This window comes from Paramisgurnus dabryanus, chromosome 24 (genome assembly GCF_030506205.2).
Source record: "Paramisgurnus dabryanus chromosome 24, PD_genome_1.1, whole genome shotgun sequence".
Taxonomy (NCBI): Eukaryota; Metazoa; Chordata; class Actinopteri; order Cypriniformes; family Cobitidae; genus Paramisgurnus; species Paramisgurnus dabryanus.
In genome coordinates this window covers 27,792,641-27,809,037 of record NC_133360.1, presented here as the reverse complement: position 1 = coordinate 27,809,037, position 16,397 = coordinate 27,792,641, and the positions used below count along the sequence as shown (strand labels likewise).

At 35.3% G+C, this 16,397-nt stretch overlaps 1 protein-coding gene and 1 long non-coding RNA gene across 2 annotated transcripts; both read right to left on the bottom strand.

Moving 5' to 3' along the window:
- Positions 1-290: 290 nt before the first annotated feature.
- LOC135741111 (sialoadhesin-like) lies at positions 291-10,130 on the bottom strand. The gene is made up of 4 exons (XM_073813485.1): positions 10,054-10,130; positions 9,781-9,871; positions 7,566-7,730; positions 291-541 (listed from the first exon to the last, which is right to left on the bottom strand). Exons 2-4 carry the CDS (start codon positions 9,824-9,826, stop codon positions 291-293), a joined length of 462 nt encoding a protein of 153 aa, XP_073669586.1. The 5' UTR covers positions 9,827-9,871; positions 10,054-10,130.
- Positions 10,131-13,192: 3,062 nt separating this feature from the next.
- Positions 13,193-14,578, bottom strand: LOC135741245 (uncharacterized). Its single transcript, XR_010529395.2, has 4 exons — positions 14,015-14,578; positions 13,786-13,926; positions 13,586-13,708; positions 13,193-13,490 (listed from the first exon to the last, which is right to left on the bottom strand). It is a non-coding gene; the product is annotated as an uncharacterized lncRNA (long non-coding RNA).
- Positions 14,579-16,397: the final 1,819 nt, after the last annotated feature.

Below are 16,397 nucleotides of genomic sequence, written 5' to 3'. Positions count from 1 at the left end.
GCAAACCAATTTAAACGTTTGGCCCATTCGCTTTGTAAAAATCGACTCAAAAGACTCGTTTATTTGCAAAACTTTGTAAGGAATCGACTCAAACGAGTCATTAATTCGCGAATGCGCCAGAAACACAAGATAGCAATTTAAAAATAAAATACAAATTTCGTAATTAATTAAAATACAGTAACGAAGGAACGCTGCATAGTGTAAACGAAGTAAAAGTACAATTTATTTTTTTCCACCTCGGAAGGGCAACTTGAGTCGAGAAGGGCATATGGGCAGTTGCCCGGTCTCTCTTATATAATTTCATCAGATGTATGATGAGATGTTGTGTTACCTCTTACAGTACAGGAATACTCTTGTAGCTCCTCACTGTTGATTGAGTCCAGGTACAGCTTGTTTAATAATCTCAATCCATCTGTTACCTGTTGTCCATTCTTATACCAGATGTAAGTATGTTTGTTATCCAGAGTGCATTCAGTTGAACAGCTTAATATCACTTTTTCTCCATCTATCACAGGGTCTGGACTGCTTCTCACCTGTGTATCTGAAAACAGAAACGACATGAACTACTACTGGATCTGATACATATTTCTGGATTAGCTCTGCTGTATATCAATCTATATCTATACTGCCCTACAAAGCCAAAGCGCAGTAACTACGCAAACACTGAAACCGAGAAAAATGACCTTAAAGTTTTTTACTCCAGCAGGTCAAACATGTTACTGTTATTTTGGCACACACGTTTCTCTGAAATGGGACAAAATTGAACCAGGAGACTTTGTCACAAGACACATCAGATCCCACAAAGCCCATTCCAACCCTTAACTCAATTTTGACCAAATGCGTAGTTACTGCGCTTTGGCTTTGTAGGGTAGTATAATAAACAAAGTCTATTGATTTTTCTGTGTATTCTGTCAAAGTGTCCACATAGGCAGGTACAGTAAAGACCCTAAAATAGTGTTGACATTGTTCTGGTCTGGCATATTTGTGCTACGCTGTAAAAAAAAAATTGTAGCATTTTTGTCAAATCAACAAACCCATTCTCACCAAAAAGCATACAAATGACACGCAGTGTGATTATCGTGCAATAGATACGCCAAATTCCGATTTTGCGTGCATATGATACGCCAGTCCTTCCCATTCACTTATATGGCGAATCGTTTCGTGTCGTTTTATTTATTGTTTTCTCATTTGTTTTCTGTTTTTTTACCATGTTCGCTTGGGTTTAGGGTTAGAACAACTTTTTGTTATATAAAAATGACACCCTAACCCAAACCCCAGCTCTAACCCCAACTCCAAGCAAGCATGGCTTAAATATAGACAAAATCATAGAGAAACCTGTATATTAAATAACCTGTAGCTACCCCACTCGAATGATGGTCAATACTCATTAACTGATGTTTTTCATTAGCGTTTTATTCGTGACACTCATGTAGACACCGTAAGAGCTACAACAAAACAGACAGATAAAAACAAACACTGTCACTCAAACACATTAACTAACATCACAATAAACAATACAAAAACAAAACATATACCTTATAACCCTCAAGTGGGATGCACAAGACTTAATGGGGGGAGAAAACCGTCGTGCCTTTCGGACTGCGTCCTCCGCAAAGTTAAACACACACACACCTAGCGCAAACAGAGCGTGCTTTATACACGCCAATCCACGCTAAGGCCGTATCATAATAAAAGTCCTTCAAAAAATGAATAAATACAGACCTTATAAATTCAAACAAATTTGCAATCCTTTACACTCCCACCAAATCATGAGTTATAATAAACAAATGATTTCAAAATTACAACAACACTTCAAACAATACAAATCCAAATATAACAACAAAACAAAAACTTAAGTCTCCAACAATAAAACCAGTTTCTGAACAGGACGTTCAATTACAGAAACTTCCCTAAACATTCTTCCAAGATTTTTGTAAAAGATGAACCCTAAGTCTCATCGCAAACCAACCATAGATTTGGATGGACATGTACATAGGAGACTACAACATGATTTATCCCTGGGATCCAAAAACCCTTTAAACAAATTTCATTGATGGTAAATCCTTTACCTTGATGTTTAATTCCTTCATGGCAATCAGCTATGATAATTTCTGTGATATAATGGTCCTTAGGGATAATTGTGAGATGTTTCAACAGACTAAGAGAAGAGTTGCTGAGTCTCTCTCCCACCTTAAGCACACAATCACTATCAAGAAATGGATCAAGGTAGTACAATTGATTGTAGGATGACAATTGGCTACCCTTACTTAGTGCATTGAATTCAGTTTCGAACACATGTCTTTGCAAAAGTTTGATTATAAAGCACTCAGCCTTTCCTCTTTCCTCAACTGTAGAGAGTCCCTTTGACTTGTCCTTACGAATCCGCCGTTGAATTGCTCCTATTACCCGAGACCAAGACGAGAACTTTGACAGGTGATTTACAATAGTTTCCTGTTCCACTGCCTTTGCATAAAGTATTTGAGAACATCTGACTTCAGACTCACTTAGTTGTAATTCTGTAATCTCATTGGCAGGAAGAACAATCTTCTTATTAGATAAAGGCACTTCATCAGTAAGACCTCTTGAAACATGGTCTACAGGATTGTCCTTTGTTGGAACGTACCAATTTCCACCTTGATTCCCTCCATCCTTAACTTCCTCTGCCTCTCTTCTGTCAATGATTTCCTCCATAAATTTCACACAGTGCTCCTTATACCTTTGGTCCTTTAACAGTTTTCTCTTTTGATGATTAGGTCTCACAAGAGCAAGTTTTCTGTTATCTGGCAAATTTTGTCTTGCTTTAAAAGGAAGAGCTATTTCATAGTGTCCGGAGCTATTTTCCTTTATTCCGTCACTTAATTTATTTAAAAAGGCAATGTCATCTTGAGAACGAGGTTTATCATCATTTGCATCCTTCAAATCAAATTCTAGAATGCGTATGGCATCTGCTGGAGCCAGTGGAGGAACTTCTTTAACTGAAAGTCTATGGCAGAGACTAGTAATACCTGAAGAGTCAAGCTTGGGTAATGAAGGTCCAACAATGCTCCAACCCAAATCAGTCTTGACAGCATAAGGTTCGTCATTCTCTCCTAAAATCGTTTGTCTTGGTGCCAGCGCCCTAGCACAATTATAGCCAATCAAGAGACCGGCTTCACAGTCTTTCAAAGAGGGAATCTCATCAACAATTGCAGAAAAGTGAGTCCAACGTTTAGCTGTTTCACACGTAGGTATGTGTGCATGGTTAACTGGGATGCAATCCTTAGTATATACAGGAGGGAGATCAATATAAGTGGCAGAACTATAACCCCTTACACGAAGTCCTGAAATCCTTTCACTCTACAATGGTATCCTTTTCAGTCATGGTAGTCAATTTCAACTTGACTGGAGATTTATCTGCCTGTAGGGCATTGCTCACTTCTTGATCGATAAAGGTTGTATCACTCTGTGAATCGAGCAAGGCATAAACAAGTTTTTCGGTACTCATGTTGTTAGCTGATGATAGCCATACTGGCACAACCATCGAGGTATAAGATGATCCCTTTCCGGCCACACTCAGAGACAGAACGGCTGTTGAATCATCTTCTTCCCTTGGAGCAGATACGGTTAATGAAGCCAGCCTTTCTGTTTTACTGAAATTATCATCATGAAGGCAAGTAGGATGTTTCCCTTTACACAAGTTACAGAGATGACGATGACGACAGTCCCTTGCACTATGACCAGTTTTCAAACATCCATAACAAAGATGATTTTCCTTTACATATGCTCGTCGTTCTGCCAATGTCTTGGTCATCAATTTGGAACAATCATAAAGCTGATGTTCAGAATCTTGACAAAACACACAAGGAGGTTTGACGTATTTCTCAATGATATTTGGTCTATTATGTTCCAAATCAGTCTGAGTATTAAAGACATTAGCCTTGTTTCCTTTGAACTCGCTGAGATTTTGTCTGTTGACAGATGTTAAACTGAGAGCATAAGATGACGTGACTGGGTTACAACTAATCTCTGCCTCTAATGAGACAAATGTCGCAAAGGTTTTAAAGTCAGGAAAATTCTTATTATCTCTTAAAGTTTGCGTAACTTGTCGATTCCAGCGCGAAGCCACCCAATCAGGTAATTTTTTAACTAACCTTTGGTTCTCATCACAGTCATTGAGAATTTGTAGACTTGCAACATGAGGTATGGCCTCCTGACAAGCATTAAGGAAATCTGAAAATTCTCTAAGTCCAATAGCATCACTTGATTGAATTTTTGGCCAATCTGCAAGCTTCTGGCGAAAAGCGCGTTGAATCACAAATGGTTGACCGTACCTTTTATCCAATTTGCTCCAGGCATCCTTATAAGCTTCGTCATCACTCCTGTAGAAGGTACCATCAAGGGTTTTATATGCCGATCCACCCACATACCTTTTTAGATAATAAAGTTTATCAGCAGCAGATATACTTTTCCGATCAATCAATGACATAAAGGAAGCCTTCCACTCAACATACTGAATGGGGTCACCATTAAACACAAAGGGTTCTGGAGCTGGTAATCTGTTCAAATTTATACTGTCTTGTAAGGCTTGAACAAGAGAAGGCAATTCAGTTTGAGAAAGAGATATATCATTAGCAGGTTGGCTAGAAAGGCTTGGAGGCAGACAATGTTGTTCCATGATAACACGGTTTGTTGAAGGATGGTCAACGTCCTGCACTGTTATCCGATTATAAGCCTCAAACCTTGCCTGCGCTACTTTCAAATCCTTTTCCGCTTGTAGCTGCTCTAGTTCGCGTTTTTGAGCATCTAAATCTCTCTCTTGTTTTTCTTGCAAATCTTGAATTTTCTTCTTCCGTTTATTTTCCTCCATTAGCATTTTATACTCCACTTCCTTTGCCGCCAATTCTGCAGCTGCTTCAGCATGTTTTGACGCTACACATGAAGATGCAGCATGATGACTTAACTGAGAACTAGATTTGTGACTAATTCGAGAAACCGTGGACCCATATATAGAACGAGCATAGCTGGATTCGAGTAGATCCTTTAAACGATGTTTTACTTGCTCTACATCAAATTCATCAATGCCTGATATTCTTTCATAGGCAACCTTTATTAAATCTGTTGTCACTGCCTCGCAAGCATCAACACGACGTCTCAGTTCAGTAGATGGCGTGACGTGATTTCTAATGTCAACATAGACACGCATAACCTTATCCTTTTCATCTTCTAGAGTATCAATAAGGGTTGCTAACTGACTCTCAGTAAGATCAGACTTGAGTTGAACTCTTGTTTTACGTGCTAACATTTTCCAGTATTCATACATAGAATTAAGCTTTCTTTCTTTCTTTAAAGCTTCCTCATTTTGAAAAGCAAGCATTTTTTCTGTGGGATTTCGTGGACGAACAGAACGTCGAGTACCTTGAGATTCTGTTAGATCTTCTCGAAGTTTACTGTTAAGTTCACTCAAGGTTTGTTCTGCTCGAAGTTTACCTTTAAGCTCACTCAAAGTCTGTTCTTTAAACTCAATTGTCTCAGTTATCTGTTGTCTCTTTGAAATCTCTGTTGATGTTTGATACTCATTATTAAGGGTTTCAATATCCTGTTGAAGATTACTAATCAACCTTTCACATTCAACCTGATCAAAGTTTGACTCTGTCATTTTTGTTCAGCTCTTGTCATTCACCGAATTAACACACAGTAATATAAAAATGTCCAACACAATTAAAATATCAATTAAATTCCCAGGGTGTAATCATGTAGCCTTGGACATTAATATCAAATGTTTGGTTTTTAAATAACCCCTTTTAAATACAAATATTTCCCTTAAAACTTATATAAATATCACTTTCAACCACAACAAATAATTTGGTCTTTCAAAAAACCTTAAACATTAAAAAACCTTGTTTAAACGTAAATGTCTTTTGTTTGGTTAACTATTTCACCTTAATATTCCTTTACAGCTGGAAAGGTGCGTCGAAAAATGTCACCTGAGGAAGAACACAGTCTTTCGGAGTCCGTAGTGTATCGTTTAGTCCTTAATTTCAACCGTAGTTATCCACAAACGAAGCATATTTTCCCTTAACCATCAGAAATCGACCTGCTGCCCGTGAACACTCACTGCTCAGAGACCCGTCAGCATGGACACCAATTGGTATGCAGCAGACTCGAACGATGAATGGCCAAGCTCTTACTGTAGCTACCCCACTCGAATGATGGTCAATACTCATTAACTGATGTTTTTCATTAGCGTTTTATTCGTGACACTCATGTAGACACCGTAAGAGCTACAACAAAACAGACAGATAAAAACAAACACTGTCACTCAAACACATTAACTAACATCACAATAAACAATACAAAAACAAAACATATACCTTATAACCCTCAAGTGGGATGCACAAGACTTAATGGGGGGAGAAAACCGTCGTGCCTTTCGGACTGCGTCCTCCGCAAAGTTAAACACACACACACCTAGCGCAAACAGAGCGTGCTTTATACACGCCAATCCACGCTAAGGCCGTATCATAATAAAAGTCCTTCAAAAAATGAATAAATACAGACCTTATAAATTCAAACAAATTTGCAATCCTTTACATAACCTACTTAAACAAATCTGAAATCTAACCCTAAACCCAAGCGAAAATGGTAAAAAAACAGAAAACAAATGAGAAAACAATAAATAAAACGACACGAAACGATTCGCCATATAAGTGAATGGGAAGGACTGGCGTATCATATGCACGCAAAATCGGAATTTGGCGTATCTATTGCACGATAATCACACTGCGTGTCATTTGTACGCATCTTGGTGAGAACGGGTAGAATCAACTTACAATTTTGTAACTTTAACTTAACAAATTAAGTTAAACAATTTCAACTTGTTTTTATAAGCTATAAGTCAAAACATAAAAAGTAGATTGAATTGACTTGCAAAATCAAGTAGTTGTAACTTTTTTCTGCATTTTTTTTTTTACAGTGCCAACCACAAAACTAAGAAAATTAAGCTGCTAAAGCTAGTAAAAGGAATAGTTCATGAAAAAACTTAAAAGTACCCCATGATTTACTTACACTCATGCGATTCAAATGGAGACTAGTCATGAGACATGTGATTCAAATGCGACATATCGTTCACTAAATAAGCTCAAAATATGATTTTTTTTCCCTCACTAACATATAATTTATCTTAAGCAAACATATAATGACCATGTAACACTTTATTTGTAAACATATATTTGTTAATGTTAGTTAATGGCAATACAATTATTAATGTTAGTTAGTTACTTTTTGGAGCTTCAAACCTAGCACCATTAATGCCGTTATAAAGCTTGGAAGAGCCAGAATATTATTTAATGTTACTCTGACTGCATGTGTTCAACTGAAGAACAATTGCTCTGACATGAGGATGAGTAAATGATTGTGTAATTTTACTGGTGTAACTGTAACCAAAAACACAACACATGCTTTTGAAAAACTGAAAAACAAATCTCTATACGGCTTATTTGCTACTTGTACCTTTCATCAGTTGTATAAATAAATTAATATAAATCTGATCAGTAACAGCAGCTATAGAGTTTATAATGAGAAGTTACCCGTCACAGTAAGATAGACTCCAGGAGAACCGGTAAATTCACCGCCGAACATGTCAGTGATCCTGATTAGAACTTGTCCAGAATCAGCCATCTTGACATCTTTAATTCTTAATGTGTTTCCCACAAACTCCACTCGACCAGCAAACTGTTGAACCTCATGTAGATCTTGTAAATCCAGAAAATTAAATTTCAATGAGTGATATAGTCGCACTCGATGCCTCCAAAGATAAGTTTCTTCAGAACTAAGCAGCTCATGATCATTATGAAGGATGGAGTTAAACATGTAGCCTACAATACAGTAAAGATAACCTCACTGTAGACAGAAGAGAGATTCGCTCTTCAGAGAGTGCAAGACGAATATGAGCCTAGATTCCAAAATTTGGTGATTACAAACACGTTCTTTATGTCAAATGTGTCGGGTACAGAATTAAACTAATGCTGCTGTCGGGTCAGGTGTTTTATTCATTACTTGTGCATGAGTCTGGTATGAACTGAAATGTGCTGATCTTCTCAGCTCACTGTACCGATGCAAAGGCGACATCGATTGTGTACAGAGATAAGTTAAACAGTAAGTGACTGGTTGCCAAAGCTGATGTGTGTAAATAGCTATACACACATAAATAACAGCGGCCCAGCCACTTAGTGTTGGTTCCTCTTTTGAAATGCAGTCTACTCTTAAACAAAACACATTTTGTGCGTGCAAAGTTCATCCACGCGTCATCTCGTATGATCTAAATGTTGCTCATCTCAATGCACAGTGTGTAAAAGCTGAAAGAGATGTGCATTTCACTGGGACAGCAAGACCCGGCACTGGTGGGGCCGTACAAGACATGTAGAGATGTGAAGCTAAGATTCATTCAATCAGTTGCTAGGTTTGTCTAAATGGGTCTAAAAGTCACTAAATGTACCAATAAAGTGGCTAAGTTGGCAACTCTGCTTCAGACAATCTCCATTTTGTGAGCAAGTAAACCCCACCCACTGATTAACATAGAATTTGCATACAAGTTGAAAATGAAACGAGAATGAAAATGAAAACGATCAATTCAAATTAAAATGTAAAATTCCGATTTCATTGTATGTTCTCTTTTATTTCAAGGCTTTCAATTTTCAACTTGTATGCAAATTCTATGTTAATCAGTGGGTGGGGTTTACTTCTTCACCTCAGACTGTATGAGGCAGTGTTAGCAACTTTTAGATTCTTTTAGAGACTAACATCAAATCAACCAACTGTTGGAATGAACCTTAACTTTACATCTGTATATGAAATATGTGTCTCTCTCGTGATACTCACACTAAGCTAAGCAGCATTTAGTTCACACTATAAAGAGCTCACGCGTGCATGAGCTTTGCATGTACAAAATGTACAAAACAGCATTTTGTTTAAGAATTGTTTATATTTTGAAGAAGGAACGAACAATACAGAGATAAGTGACTGGTCCTTGGTAAGACTGTTTTGTATTCCTTCACATATCAGCTCCGTTCTTCTCTCTCTCTTTCAGAGCTGATGCGAGAGTTACTTACATAATAACAGCGACCGGTCACTTATCTGTGTATTGTTGGTTACGCACGCTTTTGTTTTGAAATCTTAAAACACCGTTTTGTACGTGCAAACTCATTGTCCGCTTGGACAGATGTAACAAGTGGGATAATACAAATGTGTCATTACGGTGCAGATGTGGGTCAAAAATCAATAGGCACAGGACGGACTACCCATGCAATGCCAATGGAATAAGAAAAAATTTCTTGAAATAAGTTTACTTTTTTCATAAACAATTTTCTTATTTGTAAATTTTTCTTATTCCATTGGCAGATTTTTTTTGTTGTTGCTTGTTTTAAGCACAAATTCGCTTAAATTGTATATTTTTTTCTTATTTTCCTAGATCATTTTGCTCATCAAGAAAATACATCTTAATTTAAGAATTTTCAGATATTTCTACTGAAAACAAGACAAAAATACTAAGTAAGAAAGTCATTTTTTGCAGTGCATGCAATTATTTTCCTATTTCATGATTATTTCCTTATACACTTCATAAGTGGCATAGTGCACTATAGTATATAGGGGATAAAAAATAATTCTGTTTCAAAATATTCTGTCCACTGAAGCAAATGAAGTGTTACAACGTGTTATAAGAGCTGCAGAACCACACACACAATCATGAAAAATCCTTATTAAATGACCACAAGTAAACTTTTGTTAACTAAGTAGTGTTCATACCTTGAATGTGTAACAGCAGGATCAATGATGAGAGTCTGGAGTTCATGATTTGAGACACTTTGTAAAAACTCACAATGTAAGACCCAAAACTCTTTTATTATTCCAGAGAGAAAAGAAACAGAAAATCTATTTAGTTTCATGGTTATTATAAAGTTTTTCAGTTTTCTGCCTGTTTATAGTAAAATCATAATTACAGTAACACACTGTAATGACAACAATCATAAAGAGAAGATTAAACATCTATACAGTACTATAATATATATATATACATACTGTGCTGTTGTGCTGTTGTCTGACTTTAAGTTGCAGCAGTGGTTTCTTAAGATCTCAGTTTAAGAAGCTGATAGACAAGCTGTTGATTTTAGTTCCTTCTTTTAATTAGGTGATATAAATACCAGCACAGAACTTGTTAAAGTGATTTCTTTTCTTGTAACTAGGCTAAGTGAGATGATGGGACTAAGGGACAGTTCACCCAAAACATAAATTCTTGTTGTTTTAAACCTCTATGAGTTTCTTTATTCTGTTAAACACAAAAGACAATATTTTGATAAATAAATGATGGTACGCAAACAGTTGGCATTACCAATTGGCTTCCATAGTATTTATTTATCTTACTATGAAACTCAATGTTTACCATCAACTGTGTACTTAACAGAGGTGAACAAACTCCATACTTGAGTAAAAGTACAGACAGCTGAAATATTACTCCATTCACTGTCATACAGGGCTTATGTTTTACCTCTCAGACTACTGTATGTTATAATGGTTTTATATATGTTTGAGTTTTAATGGTGCTTCTGTACAGCTCAGTGGTAAAGAATTGTGTAGTAGCTCAAAAGGTCATGGGTTTGAACCCAGAAAACACACGTTGAAAATATATTCCTTGCAATGCATTGAAAGTTGCTTTGGATAAAAGGCATCTGCCAAATGCATGAATGTAATGGTTTTACATGTTATCTAACCATTGTATTCCTCTTTTTTGTTTTGTGTGTATAGCAAGAATTAAAACACCATCAATGCATTCGAAATCTGTGGTAGCTAGCTGACCTCATGAGGCAATGACTTCGGCGGCATGAAGGCAGAACGCATTTAGACAGACTTCATAGGCAGCATAATGTAATTCTGTTTGAAATGAAACAGAGCGCCTTTGTGATAACTAATCCCATATTTAAAAACTACAATACTAATTTCTTGATAGAAATGCAATTAAAAGGTATAAAAAGTTAAAAAAAATTACTTTAAACTAAATTTGTGCTCCAGATGCTTTCTTGGCAGCCATTTAATTTTTTGAACATCACATTTCCCATCCACATCCAGGACAAGACGAGGGAAGTATCTCAGGAGACAGCAAGTAAACAAACACTGGATTCGGCTGTGCCTTGATGCCTTCAAATGAGTCCTCCGAAAGCATAATTTTGAGATTACAGACACAGACTATGAATTCAGCCATACTAGCCTCGCCTACATGCTTTTCACCTACTGTATAGAAGGTGTGTTATTTGTGTCTTAAAAATGAGACTTGTTTTTAATCCACAATGAGCTTGTGGTCAAACTTTAATACGAACCAATATCCACCAGCATAACATTCTCTGAACTAACTCTTATTTTACTTCCTTATGTTTAACATGCACCATAGTCATACGGTAGTTCCCTCTACTGGTCACATTTGGTATCACATGTGATTAATTTCCTATATCAACAAAAAAGGGAGGTATGGTTTGGAGCTGCACAGGTATAAATAGGCTGACTGATTAAAGGTGAATGTAATCTGAACTAATCATGAGTCTGAGCAGAGCATTATGGGGGATGTAGTTCACTATATGATAGATATGTTTAAGAAGGAGTGCCCTCTGGTGGAGCATGAAGGCACCTCACCTGACCAACTTATTCTCTAGAGAAAGTTTAAAACTTGATACAGATTTACAGATGAATAAATGTATGTATCTAAAACAAACTGAAGTGTTGAAATAATGTAAAACTGTCTGATTGTTTGATTTGTAGAAATGTTGTAAAAATGCCATGAATCATAGTTTGAATGCAATGTGCACTCATGATTTTATGTTTCTTTTGTTTTCCTTTCTTCAGTATATTGTAGTAGGCTTTTCCACACTGTGAAGAGTCTGAACACAGTCATGTCAGCTGAAGTTTTGTCTTTCCATATAATCCATAAAATAAAAATAAATAATTGTATAAAGTCTTTATTGAGTTCCTGAGGCAACCACTAGAGGTCATAATGTCTTTGTTTCTGAATGTTGATTGACAACAAGAGCTTGATGGTTAAACTCATGAGTAAATGTCCAGACTAACAAACATTATGGGTGTTTATACTAATCTAAATAAAATTCATGTGTGGATATTTAAGGAATAATTGACGAAGGGCCATTTAATTATTTGAAAATAATGCACACCCAAGGTGGTTATGCGGCGTGAAGCTGTTGTTTGGTCAAAAGCTGTGTAATCTATAACATCTTATAAACATAACATAGGGTATATAACAGCTCTTCTGAATTTATTTGGCAAGCAATAGTAGTGCAACAGTACTGGGGAGGTTAAAAGAAAGGTTTTGCTTAAAATATGATATTGTTTTCTAAATTCAGAGTGGATTTATTATGAAGATGATCTTGTACACTTTAAGTGGAAAGATTGCTGTTGTGCCACTACATAATCAGTTTGAGTTTGTGTGATAGTTGACTGTGATAGTCTGTTTTAACAAGTATGAATGTCTTTATAAAAGTGTGATACTAAGTGTGAATCTGAAATCTTCCATTTAACATTCAGAAAACATTTAGTATAGTGATAAATAAATGTTTAATGCTCTGAACTCGGTGCAAGGTTAAACCGCGAGTCTAGTTAAAGGTGAGACTCTATTAGTCATTACTGGTACAGAAACCAAACCAGTGGAAAACATCTCTGTGTTTGGTTTAAACACTTCTGTTGAGTTTAACCACACTGTGTAGCCTAACTTTTTGTTAACAACAAAAGACATGAAAATATATACAGACATACATTTATTTACACTATACTTGATTTTAAACCTCATGTCTTTAACCATTTAAGATGTTCTCTGTTTTCTTTGTGTGTGTTTTTGAAAATTTTCTTAAAACATAACTATAGAAATGTGCAAAACATTGAATAAATATGACAAAAAATAATAATCAAAAAGGAAGACCATTACAATTTATTTAGTCTACCAAATACTCAAGACCTTTGTTACTTATAAATACATCAACAGTCACAGATCCAGTACATTACATTACCAGTACATTATTAAAATATTAAAATCTTAATTTTCTAACATCTGAGAGGATGTTGAGGCTAAATTGTAAACTAAAACTATCAGCTACAATATGGCTTTGCATGTTGTGCCAGAATCCTAAGAATGAAGTAAAAATGATTGTTAACCAAGAAGACTTTCATATATGAAACTATGATACTACAGTACATAAAGTACTTCAGTCTGATCACTTATAGACATTTTGCATTTAGCAGATATTTTACAGTCCATGCAAGTGCATTTACATTTATCAGTCTGTTTATGAGATCAAATCTACAACCTTGGATTTTTTGCTCACATTAAACTTTTAATATAATCCAGTATTAATAACAGCTGGTGTAAACTGTAAGATGGCAGCATTAGATCAACACAGAAGTTATACTGGATTTGTTTTGCAGAGACTTTTATGCAGCTTTAAAAAGTTCACTTCTGCAAACTGAAAGAGATAACAGATACTTGTATAAGCAATGTGAATGCAATCAAAATAATAATTGTAAAAAATTGTATTTATTGCGATTTAAAATGATTTACCTGTAACTGGTTTGTGACTCGCTGATAAACATCTGTAGGTCACCTGCTGTAGTTCAGTGTCATGAAGTTGTTGTGAACAATCTTCAAATCTTTTATTTCCAACAATGAAAACCTTTAATAGTCCTTCAGAAAAACACAATGAAAACATGGCTAGAGACCTACAATGTTTATATTTAGAGCCAAAACTTTAATTTACTCACCTATGATCACAATGAACAAAACACCATTCAGTAGACCAAGTGTGATGGTAAGAATCTGACATGTGACTCTGTTTTCATTCTCATTCACTTCTGTATGATTCTGCTGTATATTAGTAACTTGGTTTGGTCTTTCTGTTGGCTCTGTGAGTTAAAACAGTTGCATTTTTATGGTATAATAAATTGATTTGTTTCTATATGAATACAAACATATCACTGCATGAGCACTTACCCTTTACATGTAGTCTGGTGCCACTGCTGAATTTTGGAGGTGGTGTTGTTTCTATCTTCATACAGTAATAAACTCCTAATTCATCAATAGTGATGCTATTTATAAAGAGATGATTTTTAGATTGAAGTGAATATTTGTGTCTTAATGTTTTGTTGAAGAATAAAGGTTTTGATGATAAAGTGCGTAATATCATCACAGGAGGATCTGATGTTTTCAGTAATAACCAATAAATCTCTTCTTCATCCAGATCACAGTTTATAGTCACATTTTGACCCAAATCTGTGAGTTGATCCAAAGTCTCAGCAGCTTGACACAATATGAGCAGATCTGTGAGAAGATAAGAAAAACAAAGTCATAAAAATTAAGATATAGAAACGAATGAAACACAAATCAAATGAAAAGATATTCATGTAATGTAAAGAAACTGACAGATTTGAAGCTGTGTGATTCTCATGATGTTGTCTTAATGAAACACAAATAAACTTTACTGCTGTCTGTTTATGAGCGAAGGAAAAATCTTACCCACATCAAGTAGAGGAAGTGAGTTTGCTTTGACCACATTGTACAAACAGTTTAAAACTCTCATTACCCTGTATGACCATCATCACTTTAAAGAATTAAAGAAAAATTAAAGTAACCTCAAATATGAAATATATTTTCCATTTATGAACCCCTTTGGATAATAGGTTGTGCTAAATAAATTAATAAATGTAAACCGGCTATTCTTTTATTGAATGATTGTCTCTTGTTTGTGCATCATGTTATTAGCCTATTACATTTTACAAACCTCAAAATTTTTTGTTATTGGTTCTGCTCGATTCACATTTTAAGCAGGATTCAAGTTAAAGTATATGGTATGTATGATATATGGTAAATTCTAGGAATAGAAAAAGTTAAATGTGTTTACATTTAAACCACCTAACTGTGTCATATACAGTTGATCAAGTGACCAAATCAATAGAAAATTAAAGTATGTAACATTTTATTTGAGGAAAACCCCACCACACACTTTAGAGAATGATGCCTGGGACTAACCATCATTTAGTATAGGTGAAATAGTTATGGTGATCTAAACAAACCTTAAACCAAACAGTAGGTGACTCGATGTGCTCATAACACCATGCAGGAGCAGCTAAACGCACTCATTGAATCTGTGTACATATGAAGGTGTTTTATACTTAAGAGCTTAAGAAATGATTATGAAGAGCTGTTTGAAATGTCTAGACACACTTACATCAACTGAACTCCTGTTTTTCACCTGCGTCATCTCTCAAAATGTTTAATATAGTAAGATTTAATGTAGCTTATAACACCATGTATCATGAATGAACTGAACTGAGAGAGACGCACATTTCACCGGGACAGCAAGACCCAGCACTCGTGGGACAGTACAAGCGACACAGTGGCCTATCTGTACAGATGTGAAGCTAAAATTCATCCAAACAGTTTGTCTGAATGGGTCACTTAATGTAGCAATAAAGTCGCTAAGCTGGCAACATTGCTTCAGCCAATCCCCATTTCTTGAGCAAGTAAACCACACCCACTGATTAACATATAATTTGTCTACAAGTTGAAAGTGAAAACAAAATGTAAAAGAAAACCAATAAATAAAAGAGAACATAAATTAAAACTGAACTTAGCATTTTAATTTTGACACTATTATTGCTTGGGCATGAATAAAAAGCATTTTTAAAAATATATTTACAGATTCCATTTCATGTTTGCTTTTTAATTTTAATACTGGCTGTCTTGGCTCGAGATTGTATTGAAAGTTAAATTTTAAATCATCAACTGCATTTTATTTTTCAATTTGGCAGGAAAGATGCATTATCACCTTGAAAATGAAAAAAATAATAATTTAATATCTTTATTTTTATTTCAGCATTTAATTTTCAAATTCAGGACATATTTTGCGCTTTTATTTTTATTGTATCATTTAATTAATTATTTTTAAATAGGCAGAAAAAACTTCCATAAAACAGAGGTTTACGGCAAGACAATTTAAAAACCCTCTTCAGAGATATTTCTTCAGACACCTAAAAAGAAAGACATACAAAATAAGATAAACCATGTTTAAAAACAAACCAAATCACTTTAGATTATCCGATCATGCCAGGATGGGTTTGGTGGGCAGTTATGGCCTATAGTGGTTAGAAAGGCAGACTTTTATTTCAAAGGTTGTCATTGCTGGCAGGAAGCTCCTGTAAACTGATCTGGGTGTGTTTGTGTTCATGACTTATAGTGTGTGTGTCTCTACTCACCAGGTTGGGTTAAAAACAAGCACCATTAATAAGGATTAACAATAACAATAGTGATGCAATTAAATTCAATTTACATAGCGCTTTTCACAATAGTTTTATTATTCCAAAGCAGCTTTACGTTA

What these genes read in the sequence shown, in the direction of transcription:
- LOC135741111 (XM_073813485.1), bottom strand. Translation starts at nt 9,826, where the DNA reads ATGAACTCCAGACTCTCATCATTGATCCTGCTGTTACACATTCAAG. An exon ending in CCTGCTGTTACACATTCAAG is followed by an intron (nt 7,731 to 9,780) that starts GTATGAACACTA and finishes TGGATTTACAAG; the next exon opens with ATCTACATGAGGTTCAACAG. An exon ending in AGTCTATCTTACTGTGACGG is followed by an intron (nt 542 to 7,565) that starts GTAACTTCTCAT and finishes TTCTGTTTTCAG; the next exon opens with ATACACAGGTGAGAAGCAGT.